The 22166-nt window shown below is 39.8% G+C and overlaps 2 protein-coding genes across 2 annotated transcripts; one reads left to right on the forward strand and one right to left on the reverse strand.

The window, feature by feature from the left end:
* The first annotated feature begins 1853 nt into the window (after positions 1-1853).
* Positions 1854-16743, forward strand: CIMIP2A (ciliary microtubule inner protein 2A). The gene is made up of 6 exons (XM_073642360.1): positions 1854-1984; positions 2224-2423; positions 4803-4954; positions 5086-5203; positions 6499-6593; positions 16690-16743. Exons 1-6 carry the CDS (start codon positions 1887-1889, stop codon positions 16741-16743), a joined length of 717 nt encoding a protein of 238 aa, XP_073498461.1. The 5' UTR covers positions 1854-1886.
* Positions 16744-18657: 1914 nt separating this feature from the next.
* Positions 18658-21536, reverse strand: TUBB4B (tubulin beta 4B class IVb). The gene is made up of 4 exons (XM_073640533.1): positions 21377-21536; positions 20245-20353; positions 20057-20167; positions 18658-19875 (listed from the first exon to the last, which is right to left on the reverse strand). The coding sequence occupies exons 1-4, from the start codon at positions 21431-21433 to the stop codon at positions 18815-18817; spliced, it is 1338 nt and encodes a 445-aa protein (XP_073496634.1). The 5' UTR covers positions 21434-21536; the 3' UTR covers positions 18658-18814.
* Between the last annotated feature and the right edge of the window lie 630 nt (positions 21537-22166).

The following is a 22166-nucleotide window of genomic DNA, read 5'->3' on the forward strand; positions in this document are numbered from 1 at the left end:
CAGCGTTTCCGCAAAATAATTGGTAGTGCTGCGTTTTTTTCCGCAATGATAACCTGCAGCGGAAATTTCCGCAGCATGTGCACATGCGGATTATCATTGGGAAACATGGCAGGCCTTCTACCAAGCATTTTTTAAGCGTTTCTGCAGCGGAATTGCCGCTGTGGAAACGCTTAAAAAACGCATCGTGGGCACACAGCCATAGTGTCGGCCATTACTACCTCTTGTGGTTGGCATTCCACAGTCTGACTGCTGTAACTGTAAAGAATCCTTTCCTGTTTAGGGGCCTGAATCACCTTTCTTCCACCTGTAATGAGTGCCCCCTGGTCCTTAGTATGGTCTTTGGAAGGAATAAGTCATGTGCTAGTCCTTTGTATTGACCACACATATATTTATACATATAAACGTTTTTCTAAGCTAAACAGACTCAACTTTTTTAACCTCTCATCATATGAGGCCTTCCATATCTTGTAATAATCTAGTTGCCGCCTTTGAACTGACTCCAACTTCTGAATATTCTTTTTAAAATGTGGAGCCAAAAACTGGATCCCGTATTCCAGATGTGGCCTCACCAGTGATTTATAAAGGGAAAACAGTACGTTGGGATCGCAGGATTTTATCTATTTATTTTTTATTCACTTATATAGCACTATTAATTCCCCAGCGCTTTACAGACATGATCATCGCTGTCCCCATTTGGGCTCACAACCAAAATTCCCTATCAGTATGTGTTTGGAGTGTGGGAAGAAACCAGAGAACCCGGAGGAAACTCACGCAAACACGGGGTTTAATGAGGTCATAAGCAGTAGCGTTCAGCCAATGGCTGCACACCACGCGACTGCTATGGGGCCTGTGAGCTCGCATCGGGTCCCCCCCAACAAGTGCCGCCCCCTCGTCCCGCATTCAACTGTATAGGCAGATGCCGATACAGTTGAAAGCAATGATAGAGGAGGAAACATCAGCTGACACTCCCTCTCCCATCATTCCTCCTCTGCATCTGACGCAGCGGGCGTGATGACATCACTTCATTGCGCCACGCAGTGTCAGACAGTGGAGCTGCTGAGGTGAGGAGACGCCCTGCAGAGACCAAAGCAGCGGGGGAACGAGAAGACTTGAGCATTTTATTTATTTATTTTTAAAATCAGGGAGTAGATGGTGGCCATAATACTGGGGGCTGCATTTTACCCTATATGGGACTGTAGTTTACCCTATGGGGGCTGCATTTTACTGTGTGGAGGACCACAGGTAGTATATTATCCTGTGTGGAGGACTATGGGGAGTGCATTATACTATAAAGTTTGTGTGGGGGCCATTATACAGTGTGGAGGGCTAGTGCAGGCCATTATACAGTGTGAAGGGCTAATGCGGGCCATTATACTGTATGTAGACCCATTTTACTGCATGGAGGGCTGTGTGGGGGTCGCAGTTCAGGGATCATACTGTGTTGGGGTCACCATACCTTGCTTTGGGAGTTGAGGTGGGGTACAGTAAGGTCATTATACTGTGCATGTGGAGGAGGTCACCATGGGGGTTCATACTGTGTTTGGGGTCAGAGGAATCTAGGACTTCAGCAGGAGGAAAATTACTATGTAAAGGCTGGAAAGTTGTGAGATCTGCTCTTCTGTGACCCCGACAATTATTTAATTCTTTTTTTTTTTTTTTTTTTTTTTTGGGGGGGGGGGGGGGGGCAATTAAAACCTCTGCTATGGGGCCCCATGATTTCTATGTACACCCCTGTATCTAAGCCCGCCATATGTGATATTTATACTTATTGACATGAAGCGTTCCAGCTTTGGATTCCGATGAGTTATTAGAACCTGTTACCTCACAATGGTTGCCTGGTAACAACCCCAGTATAATGCTCTGGCCGCAGTGTCTCCTCCTAGTTCATGTTGTGTCCTGCACCTCGGAGCTGGCGGGGCTATAATGTAAAAATGGCGCAAGGACCCGGGAGCTGCCTGTTCACGGATCCATATCACATCCCTGGGTGAGTGCCCTGTGGCTGGTGTGTAACAATGGCTCTCACTGACACAGGGCCCCACGGCCGCGCAGGGGCTCATTCTTGTTTCTAATGGGGAGTGTGGAGTGAAGCAGGACTCCTTGTTTCCAGGGTGCTGGGATATATGCAGACAAAGGGGGGATGTGACCCAGAACTAGAAGGGGCCCCTGTTTTAGTCTGGGGCCCCCCTACTCTCTGTAGAAATTTAATTTTGTTTTATTCTATAGTTGTACAGGATTTTGCCCCCAACTTTGCTATCAGCTGGGAAACACCTATGGGTCCACCGCAAACTGCCTCCTTACTGACCACTCCATGACCAAAAGCCCTCATTCCACCAAGACGCCAGCTGAGCCCCCCAAACTGCAACCAACGCAAGTTCACAGCTGCACTGCAGACAAAGGAAACGTCTTACCTGAAATATATACAGGTAAGACCCCGCAACTATATACAGCAGTTACCCCAATATTAATAGCCACCCGCAGAATATACAGTAAGACCCTTCAACTATATACAGCAGGTACCCCAATATTACTAGCCACCCACAGAATATACAGGTAAGACCCTCCAACTATATACAGCAGGTACCCCAATATTACTAGCCACCCTGCAGAATATACAGGTAAGACCCTCCAACTATATACAGCAGGTACCCCAATATTACTAGCCACCCCGCAGAAAATACAGGTAAGACCCTCCAACTATATACAGCAGGTACCCCAATATTACTAGCCACCCCGCAGAATATACAGGTAAGACCCTCCAACTATATACAGCAGGTACCCCAATATTACTAGCCACCCTGCAGAATATACAGGTAAGACCCTCCAACTATATACAGCAGGTACCCCAATATTACTAGCCACCCTGCAGATTATACAAGTAAGACCCCCCAACTATATACAGCAGGTACCCCAATATTACTAGCCACCCCGCAGAATATATAGGTAAGACCCCCCAACTATATACAGCAGGTACCCCAATATTACTAGCCACCCTGCAGAATATACAGGCAAGACTCCCCCCCAACTTCATACAGCAGGTACCCCAATATTACTAGCCACCCTGCAGAATATACAGGTAAGACCACCCCCCAACTATATACAGCAGGTACCCCAATTTTACTAGCCACCCTGCAGAATATACGGGTAAGACCCTCCAACTATAAACTCCCCCACGTCTGTATTGACCTTGTGCACTGGGCACAGTCATGGGGACAGAAAAGGGTCTTCTTCAAACTGTTCCCACAAAGCTGAAGCTACAATTGTCCACAATGTCTTGTGCTAAAGATTAGGATTTCCCCTCTGTTGTCTTCCTCCCCCATATTTCGTAAAGTACAAACCATGTTTAGGGAATTAATATGGCGTAAACAGCATGCTGGAATAACACTACAAAGTCCAGCGTAATAAGGATGAGGGCGGCCTGGCCATTACTGATCCATGGCTGTATTTTATTGCATCCCAACGACAACACCTCCATGGATGAGGAACACAGACCAGATGGACAAGTCGGGTGCTCTACATGGTCCTCACCTCTGTGTATTCTGCAGACTGGGATTTCTCCCGGGGGAATCCTCTTACTCCCACACTGGTGTTTGTGTATAAAGTGTGGGAGGGGTGAAAGAAACTTATGGGTATGTAGGGATACAGTAAATGCAGACCGCTATGGTGTAATCCCACTCTGGGCAAAGTGTCAAAAGCTAAAGGCCTTCTCTGATTGGAATCAAAAAGGATCTGGGCAGGTGGAGCAATGAGTAGAGATTTTGGAAACTGTTGCCAAAAATTATTGCCCTGTGAGGACCAAAGGCTCTCAATTACACTTAATTCATCGTGTACCAAAGTCCAAGCTTTCTACACAAGATAGGGCATTTTGCATCATGGCGAAACCCTAGGTGTGGGATTGATGGGGCACATCTGATGCTTGTGATGTGGGAATGTAGACAGATAGGCCCATTTTGGAACAAAGTCATCTCCTTGATAGAAGAGATGTGTGGAGTGAAATTATTAACAGATCCTTCTATATGTATATTAATATCAAACAGGGGAAAAAAAGCGCTAATTCTCAGGCGCTGGCACAGAGCGAAGACAAGGGTGTATGTTCTCTGGATCTGTATTCATTCAGGTTGACTCCTTCATCAGATACCTGTAAATGAAAACGGTTCTCTCTGCAATGTTGGGATTTGGGCTAAGGGAGGGCTAGGGAACTTAAGTTATGTTTTGCCTGTGTTTTATAATATGGAATAATTATGTCATACATGATCATTGAAAATGGACAATTTGGATATGGAGTTTTCAATAAAAATCTGATTTAAAAAATAAATAAATAAAAGATTTCCCTTCACTGGAACTAAGGGGCTGAGGCCGACCCCTGATAGCAAGCCTATAGCATTATCTTCCTTCACCAAACTGTACAGCAGCACAATGCAGTCAGGCGGGTAATGTTCTCCTGGAATCACCAAACCCAGACTCCTCCATCAGACGACAGAATCCAGTGGTGGCAGCTTTACACCACTCCATCCGACGCTCAGCATTGTGCTTGGTGATGTAAGGCTGCATGCAGCTGCTCGGCCATGAAGCTCTCTGCAGGGGGGCAGTGTTTGTGCTGATGTTATACCAGAGGAGGTCTGGACTTTTCTGCCCTCTGCTCCTCAGCACTCGGACCCCCGCTCTGTAACATTACGGGATCTCCACTTCAGGGCTGAGTTGCTGGGGTCCTTCCACTTGTCAATAGTCCCATTTTTGCACAAATCACTAAGTATAGGTAAAAAACAGCAGTCTTGGTTAATCTTCGTGGGTGTCGTCCCATCCAGGTCACCAGTGTATGTTGCAGTGTCAGCACTCCACCTCTTTGGGTCACATGGTCTCTGATGCAGTGGACGACTTTCTGGAGGGTCATTCATCTGTGGCAAGACGGCGTATGGAACAGCCAGCGGAATATACATACGACCACGGCAACAGAAAAGTATGAGAAAACTTATGATTTGTCCTTGAAGAAGGCCTTATTTCCTGCCAGATTAGTTGATACACTGTCACATAGCAGGTTCTCCCTCTTTCAGCTCTTCCTGGAAATCAGTTTTTGGGTTCTCCTTACAGGACTTTTACACCAAGAGAGAATGGAAGCCGAAGGCAGAATATAAATCCCCTTTAAGTAAATACGTGACAGCTCTTAAAGTAGATCTACCCCATAATCTGCAGCGTAAGGCCATACCGGGTAAGTCAGCAGAGACCACCGCTTCTTGGGAAGTGTTGCCAATAGCATGTAGGGGAGAGCAAAGTGACAGTTAAAATAATAGAGGCACCTACATAGAAATGACACAATGTGGCCTCTAGATGGTGCTGTAGTGTTACGGCTGAAACTCTCTTCACCGCAGCACCATCAACTCACTTGCCTCATTCGTCCTCCAGAAAATTGGCCGACATTGTGAAGGGGCTTTATAGTGACAGCCAGAAAGAGATTATATAAGACAGAAAGGCTGCAGAGGACCCCTGAGAGCCCACGCTAACTAGTGACTCGAGGGTCATAAAATATATGTATATTATACATACACACATATTAATCTAAACCTAAAAATAGACACATCAACCAATGAATAATAAATGATTAAATTTTATTAGATAGTTGAATTAAAAATCCCAATGACATAACGGGAAAGGGAATAAAATAAGATCCGAAAGAGACATACGCAAGGGGAAAATAATGACTGACTCCATCCATATGGATTATAATAACATTAAAAGGATGGCAGTGGATATAGATGACAAATGTAGGTGGGATGAAATCTATATAAATAAATATCCGACGCGCGTTTCGCTGTTGCTTTCTCAATTATATCCTTGAGAAAGCAACAGCGAAACGCGCGTCGGATGTGAGACATAGCTCGGGTTAGTACATGTGCTTACATGATTTCATATGCACCCTCTTGACTGTTTTTCACCCACTGAGTGATTACTAGTGGTATTCATATGTGGTTGGCTATTCTTTGAATGGATTAATATACTAGTATGCACTTTATATAACTTTTTGTATACTTCACTTATTTAATATATTATACCATTTATTGTTTTGTATTTATTATATTGAAATATATTTTGTATATTCATTTATTCATATCATTAATAATTTATGGTCATATATATTATCAGTATATTTGTATTGCGCACTTTACTTATTTATTTATATAGATTTCATCCCACCTACATTTGTCATCTATATCCACTGCCATCCTTTTAATGTTATTATAATCCATATGGATGGAGTCAGTCATTATTTTCCCCTTGCGTATGTCTCTTTCGGATCTTATTTTATTCCCTTTCCCGTTCTGTCATTGGGATTTTTAATTCAACTATCTAATAAAATTTAATCATTTATTATTCATTGGTTGATGTGTCTACTTTTAGCTTTAGATTTGTAATTGACACATAAACATTTAATATATTTTTGCTTTATTAAGCTAATTTTTTTGTGGTTATACACACATATTACTTGTAGTTCTTTGTCACCAATAGGTTATACCGGATTCATTCCTCATTACCAATATGCTTTTGGTGTTGGTTTTGGACCAGGGGTCAAAGCAAGTATGGATGAATTTGATAAGAGCCAGGTGAGAAATGTAATTGTACAAGAATAATACTGCTCCTATCTACAAGAATATAACTACTATAATACTGCCCCCTATATACAAGAATATAACTACTATAATACTGCTCCTATCTACAAGAATATAACTACTATAATACTGCCCCCTATATACAAGAATATAACTACTATAATACTGCTCCTATCTACAAGAATATAACTACTATAATACTGCCCCCTATATACAAGAATATAACTACTATAATACTGCTCCTATCTACAAGAATATAACTACTATAATACTGCCCCCTATATACAAGAATATAACTACTATAATACTGCTCCTATCTACAAGAATATAACTACTATAATACTGCCCCCTATATACAAGAATATAACTACTATAATACTACCCCTTATATACAAGAATATAACTACTATAATACTGCCCCCTATGTACAAGAATATAACTACTATAATACTACCCCTTATATACAAGAATATAACTACTATAATACTGCTCCCTATGTACAAGAATATAACTACTATAATACTGCTCCCTATGTACAAGAATATAACTACTACAATACTGCCCCCTATGTACAAGAATATAACTACTATAATACTGCCCCCTATGTACAAGAATATAACTACTATAATACAGCTCCTATGTACAAGAATATAACTACTATAATACTGCCCCCTATGTACAGGAATATAACTACTATAATACTGCTCCTATATACAAGAATATAACTACTATAATACTGCCCCCTATAATACTGCTCCCTATGTACAGGAATATAACTACTATAATACTGCTCCTATATACAAGAATATAACTACTATAATACTGCTCCTATGTACAAGAATATATCTACTATAATACTGCCTCCTATGTACAAGATTATAACTACTATAATACTGCCCCTATGTACAAGAATATAACTACTATAATACTGCCTCTATGTACAAGAATATAACTACTATAATACTTGTCCTATATACAAGAATATAACTACTATAATACTGCTCCTATGTACAAGAATATATCTACTATAATACTGCCTCCTATGTACAAGATTATAACTACTATAATACTGCCCCTATGTACAAGAATATAACTACTATAATACTGCCTCTATGTACAAGAATATAACTACTATAATACTGTCTCCTATGTACAAGAATATAACTACTATAATACTGCCTCTATGTACAAGAATATAACTACTATAATACTGTCCCTATATACAAGAATATAACTACTATAATACTGCCCCCTGTGTACAGGAATATAACTACTATAATACTGCTCCTATCTACAAGAATATAACTACTATAATACTGCTCCCTATATAAAAGAATATAACTACTATAATACTGCTCCCTATGTACAGGAATATAACTACTATAATACTGCTCCCTATGTACAGGAATATAACTACTATAATACTGCTCCTATCTACACGAATATAACTACTATAATACTGCCCCCTATATACAAGAATATAACTACTATAATACTGCTCCTATCTACAAGAATATAACTACTATAATACTGCCCCCTATATACAAGAATATAACTACTATAATACTGCTCCTATCTACAAGAATATAACTACTATAATACTGCCCCCTATATACAAGAATATAACTACTATAATACTACCCCTTATATACAAGAATATAACTACTATAATACTGCCCCCTATGTACAAGAATATAACTACTATAATACTACCCCTTATATACAAGAATATAACTACTATAATACTGCTCCCTATGTACAAGAATATAACTACTATAATACTGCCCCTATAAACAAGAAAATATCCACTATAATACTGCCTCCTATGTACAAGATTATAACTACTATAATACTGCCCCCTATGTACAAGAATATAACTACTATAATACTGCCCCTATGTACAAGAATATAACTACTATAATACTGCCTCTATGTACAAGAATATAACTACTATAATACTGCCTCTATGTACAAGAATATAACTACTATAATACTACTCCCTATGTACAAGAATATAACTACTATAATACTGCTCCCTATGTACAAGAATATAACTACTATAATACTGCTCCCTATGTACAAGAATATAACTACTACAATACTGCCCCCTATGTACAAGAATATAACTACTATAATACTGCCCCCTATGTACAAGAATATAACTACTATAATACAGCTCCTATGTACAAGAATATAACTACTATAATACTGCCCCCTATGTACAGGAATATAACTACTATAATACTGCTCCTATATACAAGAATATAACTACTATAATACTGCCCCCTATAATACTGCTCCCTATGTACAGGAATATAACTACTATAATACTGCTCCTATCTACAAGAATATAACTACTATAATACTGCCCCCTATATACAAGAATATAACTACTATAATACTGCTCCTATCTACAAGAATATAACTACTATAATACTGCCCCCTATATACAAGAATATAACTACTATAATACTGCTCCTATCTACAAGAATATAACTACTATAATACTGCCCCCTATATACAAGAATATAACTACTATAATACTACCCCTTATATACAAGAATATAACTACTATAATACTGCCCCCTATGTACAAGAATATAACTACTATAATACTACCCCTTATATACAAGAATATAACTACTATAATACTGCTCCCTATGTACAAGAATATAACTACTATAATACTGCCCCTATAAACAAGAAAATATCCACTATAATACTGCCTCCTATGTACAAGATTATAACTACTATAATACTGCCCCCTATGTACAAGAATATAACTACTATAATACTGCCCCTATGTACAAGAATATAACTACTATAATACTGCCTCTATGTACAAGAATATAACTACTATAATACTGCCTCTATGTACAAGAATATAACTACTATAATACTACTCCCTATGTACAAGAATATAACTACTATAATACTGCTCCCTATGTACAAGAATATAACTACTATAATACTGCTCCCTATGTACAAGAATATAACTACTATAATACTGCTCCTATATACAAGAATATAACTACTATAATACTGCCCCCTATAATACTGCTCCCTATGTACAGGAATATAACTACTATAATACTGCTCCTATATACAAGAATATAACTACTATAATACTGCCCCCTATGTACAAGAATATAACTACTATAATACTTGTCCTATATACAAGAATATAACTACTATAATACTGCTCCTATGTACAAGAATATATCTACTATAATACTGCCTCCTATGTACAAGATTATAACTACTATAATACTGCCCCTATGTACAAGAATATAACTACTATAATACTGCCTCTATGTACAAGAATATAACTACTATAATACTGTCTCCTATGTACAAGAATATAACTACTATAATACTGCCTCTATGTACAAGAATATAACTACTATAATACTGTCCCTATATACAAGAATATAACTACTATAATACTGCCCCCTGTGTACAGGAATATAACTACTATAATACTGCTCCTATCTACAAGAATATAACTACTATAATACTGCCCCCTATATACAAGAATATAACTACTATAATACTGCTCCCTATGTACAGGAATATAACTACTATAATACTGCCCCCTATGTACAAGAATATAACTACTATAATACTGCCCCCTATGTACAAGAATATAACTACTATAATACTGCCCCCTATGTACAAGAATATAACTACTATAATACTGCCCCCTGTGTACAGGAATATAACTACTATAATACTGCTCCCTATGTACAGGAATATAACTACTATAATACTGCTCCTATATACAAGAATATAACTACTATAATACTGACCCCTATGTACAGGAATATAACTACTATAATACTGCTCCTATATACAAGAATATAACTACTATAATACTGCCCCTATGTACAAGAATATATCTACTATAATACTGCCTCCTATGTACAAGATTATAACTACTATAATACTGCTCCCTATATAAAAGAATATAACTACTATAATACTGCTCCCTATGTACAGGAATATAACTACTATAATACTGCTCCTATAAACAAGAATATAACTACTATAATACTGCCCCTATGTACAAGAAAATATCCACTATAATACTGCCTCCTATGTACAAGATTATAACTACTATAATACTGCCCCCTATGTACAAGAATATAACTACTATAATACTGCCCCTATGTACAAGAATATAACTACTATAATACTGCCTCTATGTACAAGAATATAACTACTATAATACTGCCTCTATGTACAAGAATATAACTACTATAATACTACTCCCTATGTACAAGAATATAACTACTATAATACTGCTCCTAACTACTATAATACTGCCCCCTTTGTACAAGAATATAACTACTATAATACTGCTCCTAACTACTATAATACTGCCCCCCTATGTACAAGAATATAACTACTATAATACTGCCCCTATCTACAAGAATATAACTACTATAATACTGCCTCTATGTACAAGAATATAACTACTATAATACTGTCCCTATGTACAAGAATAGAACTACTATAATACTGCTCCTAACTACTATAATACTGCCCCCTTTGCACAAGAATATAACTACTATAATACTGCCCCCTATATACAAGAATATAACTACTATAATACTACTCCCTATGTACAAGACTATAACTACTATAATACTGCCTCCTATGTACAAGAATATAACTACTATAATACTGCTCCCTATGTACAAGAATATAACTACTATAATACTGCCCCTATATACAAGAATATAATTACTATAATACTGCCCCCTAGGTACAAGAATATAACTACTATAATACTGCCTCTATGTACAAGAATATACCTACTATAATACTGTCTCCTATGTACAAGAATATACCTACTATAATACTGCCCCTATATACAAGACTATAACTACTATAATACTGCTCCTATGTACAAGACTATAACTACTATAATACTGTCCCTATATACAAGAATATAACTACTATAAAACTGCTCCTATGTACAAGAATATAACCACTATAATACTGCCTCTATGTACAAGAATATAACTACTATAATACTGTCCCTATATACAAGAATATAACTACTATAATACTGTCCCTATATACAAGAATATAACTACTATAATACTGCCCCCTATGTACAAGAATATAACTACTATAATACTGCCCCCTATGTACAAGACTATAACTACTATAATACTACTCCCTATGTACAAGACTATAACTACTATAATACTGCTCCTATGTACAAGACTATAACTACTATAATACTGTCTCTATATACAAGAATATAACTACTATAATACTGCTCCTATGTACAAGAATATAACTACTATAATACTGCCCCTATGTACAAGAATATAACTACTATAATACTGCCCCTATGTACAAGAATATAACTACTATAATACTGCCCCCTATGTACAAGAATATAACTACTATAATACTGCCCCCTATGTACAAGAATATAACTACTATAATACTGCCCCTATCTACAAGACTATAACTACTATAATGCTGCCTCTATGTACAAGAATATAACTACTATAATACTGTCCCTATGTACAAGAATAGAACTACTATAATACTGCTCCTAACTACTATAATACTGCCCCCTTTGTACAAGAATATAACTACTATAATACTGCTCCTAACTACTATAATACTGCCCCCCTATGTACAAGAATATAACTACTATAATACTGTCCCTATGTACAAGAATAGAACTACTATAATACTGCTCCTAACTACTATAATACTGCCCCCCTATGTACAAGAATATAACTACTATAATACTGCCCCCTATGTACAAGAATATAACTACTATAATACAGCTCCTATGTACAAGAATATACCTACTATAATACTGCCCCCTATGTACAAGAATATACCTACTATAATACTGCCCCCTATGTACAAGAATATACCTACTATAATACTGCCCCTATGTACAAGACTATAACTACTATAATACTGCCCCTATGTACAAGACTATAACTACTATAATACTGCTCCTATGTACAAGACTATAACTACTATAATACTGCTCCTATGTACAAGACTATAACTACTATAATACTGCTCCTATGTACAAGACTATAACTACTATAATACTGCTCCTATGTACAAGACTATAACTACTATAATACTGTCTCTATATACAAGAATATAACTACTATAATACTGCCCCTATGTACAAGAATATAACTACTATAATACTGCCCCCTATGTACAAGAATATAACTACTATAATACTGCCCCCTATGTACAAGAATATAACTACTATAATACTGCCCCCTATCTACAAGAATATAACTACTATAATACTGCCCCCTATCTACAAGAATATAACTACTATAATACTGCCCCCTTTGTACAAGAATATAACTACTATAATACTGCTCCTAACTACTATAATACTGCCCCCCTATGTACAAGAATATAACTACTATAATACTGCCCCCTATCTACAAGAATATAACTACTATAATACTGCCCCTATCTACAAGAATATAACTACTATAATGCTGCCTCTATGTACAAGAATAGAACTACTATAATACTGCTCCTAACTACTATAATACTGCCCCCCTATGTACAAGAATATAACTACTATAATACTGCCCCCTATGTACAAGAATATAACTACTATAATACAGCTCCTATGTACAAGAATATACCTACTATAATACTGCCCCCTATGTACAAGAATATACCTACTATAATACTGCCCCCTATGTACAAGAATATAACTACTATAATACTGCCCCTAAGTACAAGAATATAACTACTATAATACTGCCCCTAAGTACAAGAATATAACTACTATAATACTGCCCCTATGTACAAGAATATAACTATTATAATACTGCCCCTATGTACAAGAATATAACTACTATAATACAGCTCCTATGTACAAGAATATACCTACTATAATACTGCCCCCTATGTACAAGAATATAACTACTATAATACTGCCCCTATGTACAAGAATATAACTACTATAATACTGCTCCTAACTACTATAATACTGCCCCCTTTGTACAAGAATATAACTACTATAATACTGCTCTTAACTACTATAATACTGCCCCCCTATGTACAGGAATATAACTACTATAATACTGCCCCCCTATGTACAAGAATATAACTACTATAATACTGCCCCCCTATGTACAGGAATATAACTACTATAATACTGCCCCCCTATGTACAAGAATATAACTACTATAATACTGCCCCCTATGTACAAGAATATAACTACTATAATACTGCCCCCCTATGTACAGGAATATAACTACTATAATACTGCCCCCCTATGTACAAGAATATAACTACTATAATACTGCCCCCTATGTACAAGAATATAACTACTATAATACAGCTCCTATGTACAAGAATATACCTACTATAATACTGCCCCCTATGTACAAGAATATACCTACTATAATACTGCCCCCTATGTACAAGAATATACCTACTATAATACTGCCCCTATGTACAAGACTATAACTACTATAATACTGCCCCTATGTACAAGACTATAACTACTATAATACTGCTCCTATGTACAAGACTATAACTACTATAATACTGCTCCTATGTACAAGACTATAACTACTATAATACTGCTCCTATGTACAAGACTATAACTACTATAATACTGCCCCCCTATGTACAGGAATATAACTACTATAATACTGCCCCCCTATGTACAAGAATATAACTACTATAATACTGCCCCCTATGTACAAGAATATAACTACTATAATACTGTCCCCCTATGTACAAGAATATAACTACTATAATACTGCCCCCTATGTACAAGAATATAACTACTATAATACTGCCCCCTATCTACAAGAATATAACTACTATAATACTGCCCCCTATCTATAAGAATATAACTACTATAATACTGCCCCTATCTACAAGACTATAACTACTATAATGCTGCCTCTATGTACAAGAATATAACTACTATAATACTGTCCCTATGTACAAGAATAGAACTACTATAATACTGCTCCTAACTACTATAATACTGCCCCCTTTGTACAAGAATATAACTACTATAATACTGCTCCTAACTACTATAATACTGCCCCCCTATGTACAAGAATATAACTACTATAATACTGCCCCCTATCTACAAGAATATAACTACTATAATACTGCCCCTATCTACAAGAATATAACTACTATAATGCTGCCTCTATGTACAAGAATAGAACTACTATAATACTGCTCCTAACTACTATAATACTGCCCCCCTATGTACAAGAATATAACTACTATAATACTGCCCCCTATGTACAAGAATATAACTACTATAATACAGCTCCTATGTACAAGAATATACCTACTATAATACTGCCCCCTATGTACAAGAATATACCTACTATAATACTGCCCCCTATGTACAAGAATATAACTACTATAATACTGCCCCTAAGTACAAGAATATAACTACTATAATACTGCCCCTATGTACAAGAATATAACTATTATAATACTGCCCCTATGTACAAGAATATAACTACTATAATACAGCTCCTATGTACAAGAATATACCTACTATAATACTGCCCCCTATGTACAAGAATATAACTACTATAATACTGCCCCTATGTACAAGAATATAACTACTATAATACTGCTCCTAACTACTATAATACTGCCCCCTTTGTACAAGAATATAACTACTATAATACTGCTCTTAACTACTATAATACTGCCCCCCTATGTACAGGAATATAACTACTATAATACTGCCCCCCTATGTACAAGAATATAACTACTATAATACTGCCCCCCTATGTACAGGAATATAACTACTATAATACTGCCCCCCTATGTACAAGAATATAACTACTATAATACTGCCCCCCTATGTACAAGAATATAACTACTATAATACTGCCCCCCTATGTACAAGAATATAACTACTATAATACTGCCCCCTATGTACAAGAATATAACTACTATAATACTGCCCCCTATGTACAAGAATATAACTACTATAATACTACTCCCTATCTACAAGAATATAACTACTATAATACTGCCCCTATCTACAAGACTATAACTACTATAATGCTGCCTCTATGTACAAGAATATAACTACTATAATACTGTCCCTATGTACAAGAATAGAACTACTATAATACTGCTCCTATGTACAAGAATATATCCACTATAATACTGCCTCCTATGTACAAGATTATAACTACTATAATACTGCATCCTATGCACAAGAATATAACCAGGGCTGTGGAGTCGGTAAGCCAAACCTCCGACTCCTCAATTTCCATGACACCGACTCCCTCATATACGGCTCATGTTTAAGTGATAAATTTACTGTAGCACAGATTCATCTCAGCTAAAAGTCTAGACCCTTAGATGAGGAATAGGACAGACATTTAATAACTTTCCCAAAACGAACATGGTGGATGAACGTGTACTGCAGATCAGTGCAGGTCCCCGCAGTCCAGCCTCACTGATTAACAACTTAACACCTATTCTAAGGGACGGGTGATAACTTATTTCAGCCAATTTCTTTAAAGGCCCTACATCTGTTAAGATCAAAATAATGCTTACATGATCTGTCAGTAAGAGCTGCACAACTAGGATGATTCAGGTACTCGGAGGACTCGCAATGAGTCATTATGAACTCACCAGCAGCACATCACACTATACATAAGAACGGCAGCGCACTCAGCAATACTGGGCTGGACTCACCCTTCCTTTTCGGATCCTAGTCCAGAGATGGCAATAACAAGTTTGCATCACTTTTTCGGTGTCCTCATTCACTGCAGACTGACCAGCATGTCAAGTCTTCTAATACCTTAGGTTATGGGGGATGTTTGCACGGCCCTGCTTAGGGCTGGTTTTGCTGTACCTGTGTATCTAAGGGATAAATTTTTGACACCCATTAAGAGGAATCAAAACCCAAGTCACCATACAGTTAAGTGCCAGGACCCCATATCTCAGAAGTGAGACCAGGACAGAGTCAGGTTTAGCTGCAGCCACCTTCATTTTTTAGGTTTATAATTGTTAACTTCCTTGCTCTCACTGAACTACTAACACCATAATCTTGGGTTTGTAGGCCTCCCTCCTCATGAATCATATCCTAGGTGGGACTCCAACTGCGGGCATCTGAGCCCAGCCCTTTGTTGCTCTCCATAAATAGCTATAACCTCGCACTAGTCACAAGTTATAACTATACTTGTATTAAACAGTCCTAGAAGGCCTTATATACACACACAAGGTGATAACTGACAGCTGCCAGGTTTGTGTGAACACCCTGCTCAGGAGCCTACAACCTGCTCTTCCCCAAATCATTAGATGCCCACACGGGTGGAGATGTGATTTGACTATGATTACCAAGCCTATAGGGCCAGCTCTGAGCTAGTCATGTCTCCTAGATGCCCATCAGACCACCTGCCACAAGCTCAGAACAGAGAATGAAACCACCTTTCAGGCCTGCAACTAACATCTATAGCCCAGCTGGTCTCTTGCCCAATTACAACGGCTTCATCCCGGGTGAGTAGTAGTCATGGGACCACCGCTCTGGGTGTTTAAAGGGGTTTTTTTTTCGTTAAAATATCATTCTACAGGCTTGGTATGGCCTCAGACCCTTGCTAATGAGTAAACACTCCATGCATGCTCTCCCACTTTGTTGGAAGTAATAGTGCACGTGTCTACCACTTGGTCATACATCGATCACCTCTGTTCCATTCACAGGACATTAGGTAGGACCCCATTCCCAATCACCAGAAACCATGTTTATCACCTACTTACTGGAGGGTGATGTCTATAGTGTTCCCCAACTCCAGTTGTTAAAGACACTGGTCTAGATAAACACCCCCCCCCCCCCTCCTTAATGCCTAGTCATGTAACATTACTAAGGTGCAATGCAGTAAGTGACATAGCATGGAGGTTGAGGGACCCCACACTGGAATATACAATTAGTTGGTCTGGAAAATGTGTCACAGGAGCAGACTGTACAAGTGACACTGGAGCGACTTGCTGGATTACAGCAGTGCCTCAATGCTGTGTACTGGTTGTTGGGCAGGTCTCAGAAGTGATCACTCACAATCCTATATCTGCAGCAACGTTTAGTTAAGCTACTGCATGGAGGAAGCCATGAGGGAAATGGAGACCAAATTTGGGATTTTCAAAACAGACATCTTGAGGCCACCCCAAGAAAGAATTATATATGTGCATCTTGAATCAGCAAAATGTCCCAGAATTGGTTTAGAAGTGGCCAAAGCCACCAGTCAGTGAGATCTAAGCAGATGAGGTCTCTATGGGCCACTAGTGACCCCATGCAGTGTCACCCTGCAAAGTATCTTTACATCAGAAGGTAGATCACATGTATGGACACACTGGGAACGTTCATGCAAAAGTTAGACCCATATTTAAGTCAGGATTAGCCGATACTGATCCATGCTAGTTGCTTATTTACATGGATTTTCACTTTAGATTAATCCATAAAATATTTTAAAGCTACCACAGTACAAGTCTGTGCCACCTCTTGGGTGCAGCAATTGACAGACACTTCCATATTGTCACAGCTACAGGATCTTAACAGACCACCATCAGTGCTGACCCTAGAATAAAGAGATATTGTGCAGCAAGATGTAAATTACACGGGTACATAGTGAGGTGAAATACTCTTAGTTAGGGACCAACCAGTGACAAGTATGCTGGCCCAGTTTAGTTTTACATCAATTCTGCTAGAGGATGGTCATCCTGGAGTGAGTGGGGGGATGGTAGGACCTAGTCCAGGTGTAAGTGGGGTCCCAGCAGATGCCCCTTATAAACTGCAAAAGCATGTGAAAAGAAAGAAAGTTAACTTTATGTATCTCTAATAATTAAGGTTCCCTTACAGCTGCCCATTAAGCCATTGTGTGCATACAAGTCAGACCTGTTACCTGCAGTTATGGAGGACCTCTTGTAACCCACCACTCTTATGTTCCAGGCTTTAGGGACACGTGTGGCCACACCTATGGGGACTCCACTAGGCAGCTGTACTTCAAGTACCCACTGTAAGAAGACCTCAGACAAGGACTTATGAAAAATGCTTTAATGGTGGAGAGAAGATCTGTACAGCATGAAATGAGGAACAGGAGAAGGTTAAACACAAATAAACATGAACATCAAGAAGCAACAAGAGTCATGAACAGGAGTTACAGCTTTAGACATAATTTACAACTGCAGGGGGCGCCTTATGCAGCCTCCTCCTCGGCCTCTTCCTCAAACTCTCCTTCCTCTTCTGCTGTCGCGTCCTGGTACTGCTGGTACTCTGACACCAGGTCGTTCATGTTGCTCTCGGCTTCGGTGAACTCCATCTCATCCATGCCCTCGCCGGTGTACCAATGCAGGAAGGCCTTTCTGCGGAACATGGCTGTGAACTGCTCGGAGATGCGTTTGAACAGCTCTTGGATGGCTGTGCTGTTACCGATAAAGGTAGCAGACATCTTCAGGCCTCGGGGTGGGATGTCGCATACAGCAGTTTTCACGTTGTTGGGAATCCATTCCACAAAGTAGCTGCTGTTCTTGTTCTGCACATTCAGCATCTGTTCATCTACCTCCTTCATGGACATGCGGCCTCTGAACACTGCCGCTACGGTCAGGTAGCGGCCGTGACGTGGGTCACAGGCAGCCATCATGTTCTTGGCGTCGAACATCTGCTGGGTCAGCTCTGGAACTGTTAAGGCACGGTACTGCTGGCTGCCACGGCTGGTGAGTGGGGCAAAGCCAGGCATGAAGAAGTGCAGACGAGGGAAAGGCACCATGTTCACAGCCAGTTTACGCAGGTCGGCGTTCAGTTGGCCAGGGAAGCGCAGGCAGGTGGTGACACCACTCATGGTAGCTGATACCAGATGGTTCAGGTCACCATAGGTGGGGGTTGTCAGTTTCAGTGTTCTGAAGCAGATGTCATACAGGGCTTCATTATCTATGCAGTAGGTTTCATCTGTGTTTTCTACAAGCTGGTGGACGGACAGTGTGGCATTGTATGGCTCTACTACAGTATCAGAGACTTTGGGGGAGGGCACGACGCTGAAAGTGTTCATGATTCTGTCTGGGTATTCCTCTCTGATCTTGCTGATAAGGAGGGTACCCATACCAGACCCAGTACCACCACCCAGAGAGTGGGTGAGCTGGAAGCCCTGGAGACAGTCACAGCTTTCTGCTTCCTTCCTCACAACATCCAGTACCGAGTCAACCAGTTCTGCTCCCTCTGTGTAGTGCCCTTTTGCCCAGTTGTTTCCAGCTCCGCTCTGACCTATAGAAAGGACAATGAAACAAGTTACCAAGATGCAAGAACTTCTCATCCAACCCTCAGGGGGAATACAGATCACCTGCAGGGTATCCCATGATCACCAAAACAGGACCTGGATTCTAATTTGTCATTAGCCTGTAAGGTTGCAATAGTTTGCCCTGCCACAAGACACCAGATTACTCACCAAATACAAAGTTGTCTGGTCTGAAGATCTGTCCGAAAGGTCCAGAGCGTACAGAGTCCATGGTACCAGGCTCCAAGTCCACCAAGACAGCACGAGGAACATATTTGCCACCTACAGGCAACATTACATCGTAAGCAACTCCTCAAGGGGTAAAGAAAAAGATCCTAGGAGGATAGAAAGTCACTCACCTGTAGCTTCATTGTAGTACACATTTATTCTCTCCAGCTGGAGGTCACTGTCTCCATGGTAGGTACCAGTTGGGTCAATGCCATGTTCATCACTGATCACCTCCCAGAACTAGGGGGGGGGGGGGGGGGGAATAAAAAAAAAAAAGAAAGCCAAATAAGCCATTTCTTCAAGGAGTCGAACAATGGACTATTAGCTGATCAGGATATGATCCATTGCTCCTAGATCCAGTTACACAGCAAGCACCACTAAAGTACTACTCCAGCGACAGAGCTTTGACCACCACTGATTATATAGTGTCCATGAACACTAGAGACATGCTGTTAGTTTAGGATGAGAATCACCCTTGAGATAAAGGACCATAACATAAGGGCAACATCTGCCGATTACAGGAGGTCACCAGTCAGATCCTACATTGTAGGGCAAATTGATATAGCCAAAGTGCCACCTACATGCCTACAGCTTGGCCTGGATCCTTGTCCATATAAAGGAAATATTAGCCATGAGCATTAGGATTTCACTCCTGTGCAGCTTTATACATCTCTGCCCCCAAAATTACACAACCCATTAACCCCCATAGTGGACAGCTTCCATCCTCCTAATGATCAACTTTATAGAAGCAGATAGATGCTTTAGAGACCACAAGCACCAGCAAGCCATCCTGAGGTGTATAGCTACAGCACACTGAGCCTCTGCAGTATACGGTCACAGGGCAGGTGTGACGTCACTGAGCACGTGGTGCCCTCAGGTCACTTCCCGCCAACCTGTAAGATTTGAATTTGAAATATGTAACCTGTGACACGTGACGCGACAGGTTCAGGGGATGGACACGCCCACCACGAAGTCCTGTGCCAGGGCACGCATCACGTGATTGCCGGCTTTGGGGCGGGAAAGGCCGTTGAGACTGCCGCTTAACCACCGGAGTGCCGGCGAGTAGTTAGAGTGTGGAAGTGACAGGAATATTCTAGTGGGGAGTGGAGCCGGCGCAAATAGCCAGTCCACATCCCGTACAGGGACTAAAGATCTCCGCAATGCGGCTGAATAGCTGTCAGCCGCCATATTCGATGGGGAGGTATGAATGAAGCAGCGGTTATGACAGGAAAGCCAGGCTCCCTTCCCTCCTGCTTTAATTACCTTAGCGCCAATCTGGTTGCCGCACTGTCCAGCCTGCAGGTGCACGATTTCCCTCATATCGACGATACAAATCCGGGCAGATGGCTGTACTGTAAATGCCTTCAGTTACCGCGACAGCGACTGATCTTAACCGTCTCCCTCAGCAGCTTTTATAGGCGGCTCGAGACCTTGTTGCTAAGCGCTAGTGCTCCTATTGGATGACAGAAAGTGGGCGGGCTCATTCAAGATCCTGCCATTGCTTAGAAAACTGTCAATCAAACGTTGTCATTGACAAAAGGGTAATCTGATTGGTTGCCTGTCAGCTGTCATGGTCACCTATCTCCCGTCGCAACCACGCACTGATTGGTCCCATTCAAATGATTGACTGGCCTCCTGATTGGCTACTTTCGTCGAAAGGAGGCGGGATATAGTGAGCGTCTTAGTAACCTCTGCAATGCGCTTCAGGCGCCAAGAACTGTTAGCGCGGTGCCAAGCGCTTATTCACAGACGGGTGTTACGTTGTGCAGAGTGCGCACTCTCACTGACTTGCGTCACATTCGGTTCCTAAGGGCTCTTGGTTACCGGCTGGTAGTAGCGTGAGGGCCGTGTGGTTTCCCGCTGCTGTGGCCTCTCTCGGTCTGTTTATCCTGGAAACCTGTCCTGTTCAGACAAGTTGCCTTCTATTACACTAAATAATGAATTAAATAGAGACACATTCCCAAACACAAGCTGTGACCATGGTTTCCAATGGACGTTGCCGTCTGTGGTGAATTTTTTACCTCACATATGACTGGACGATAGACTGCTTACA

The sequence above is a fragment of the Phyllobates terribilis genome, unplaced genomic scaffold, assembly GCF_046119375.1.
Source record: "Phyllobates terribilis strain yellow unplaced genomic scaffold, ASM4611937v1 Scaffold_7__3_contigs__length_470593459, whole genome shotgun sequence".
Lineage (NCBI taxonomy): Eukaryota > Metazoa > Chordata > Amphibia > Anura > Dendrobatidae > Phyllobates > Phyllobates terribilis.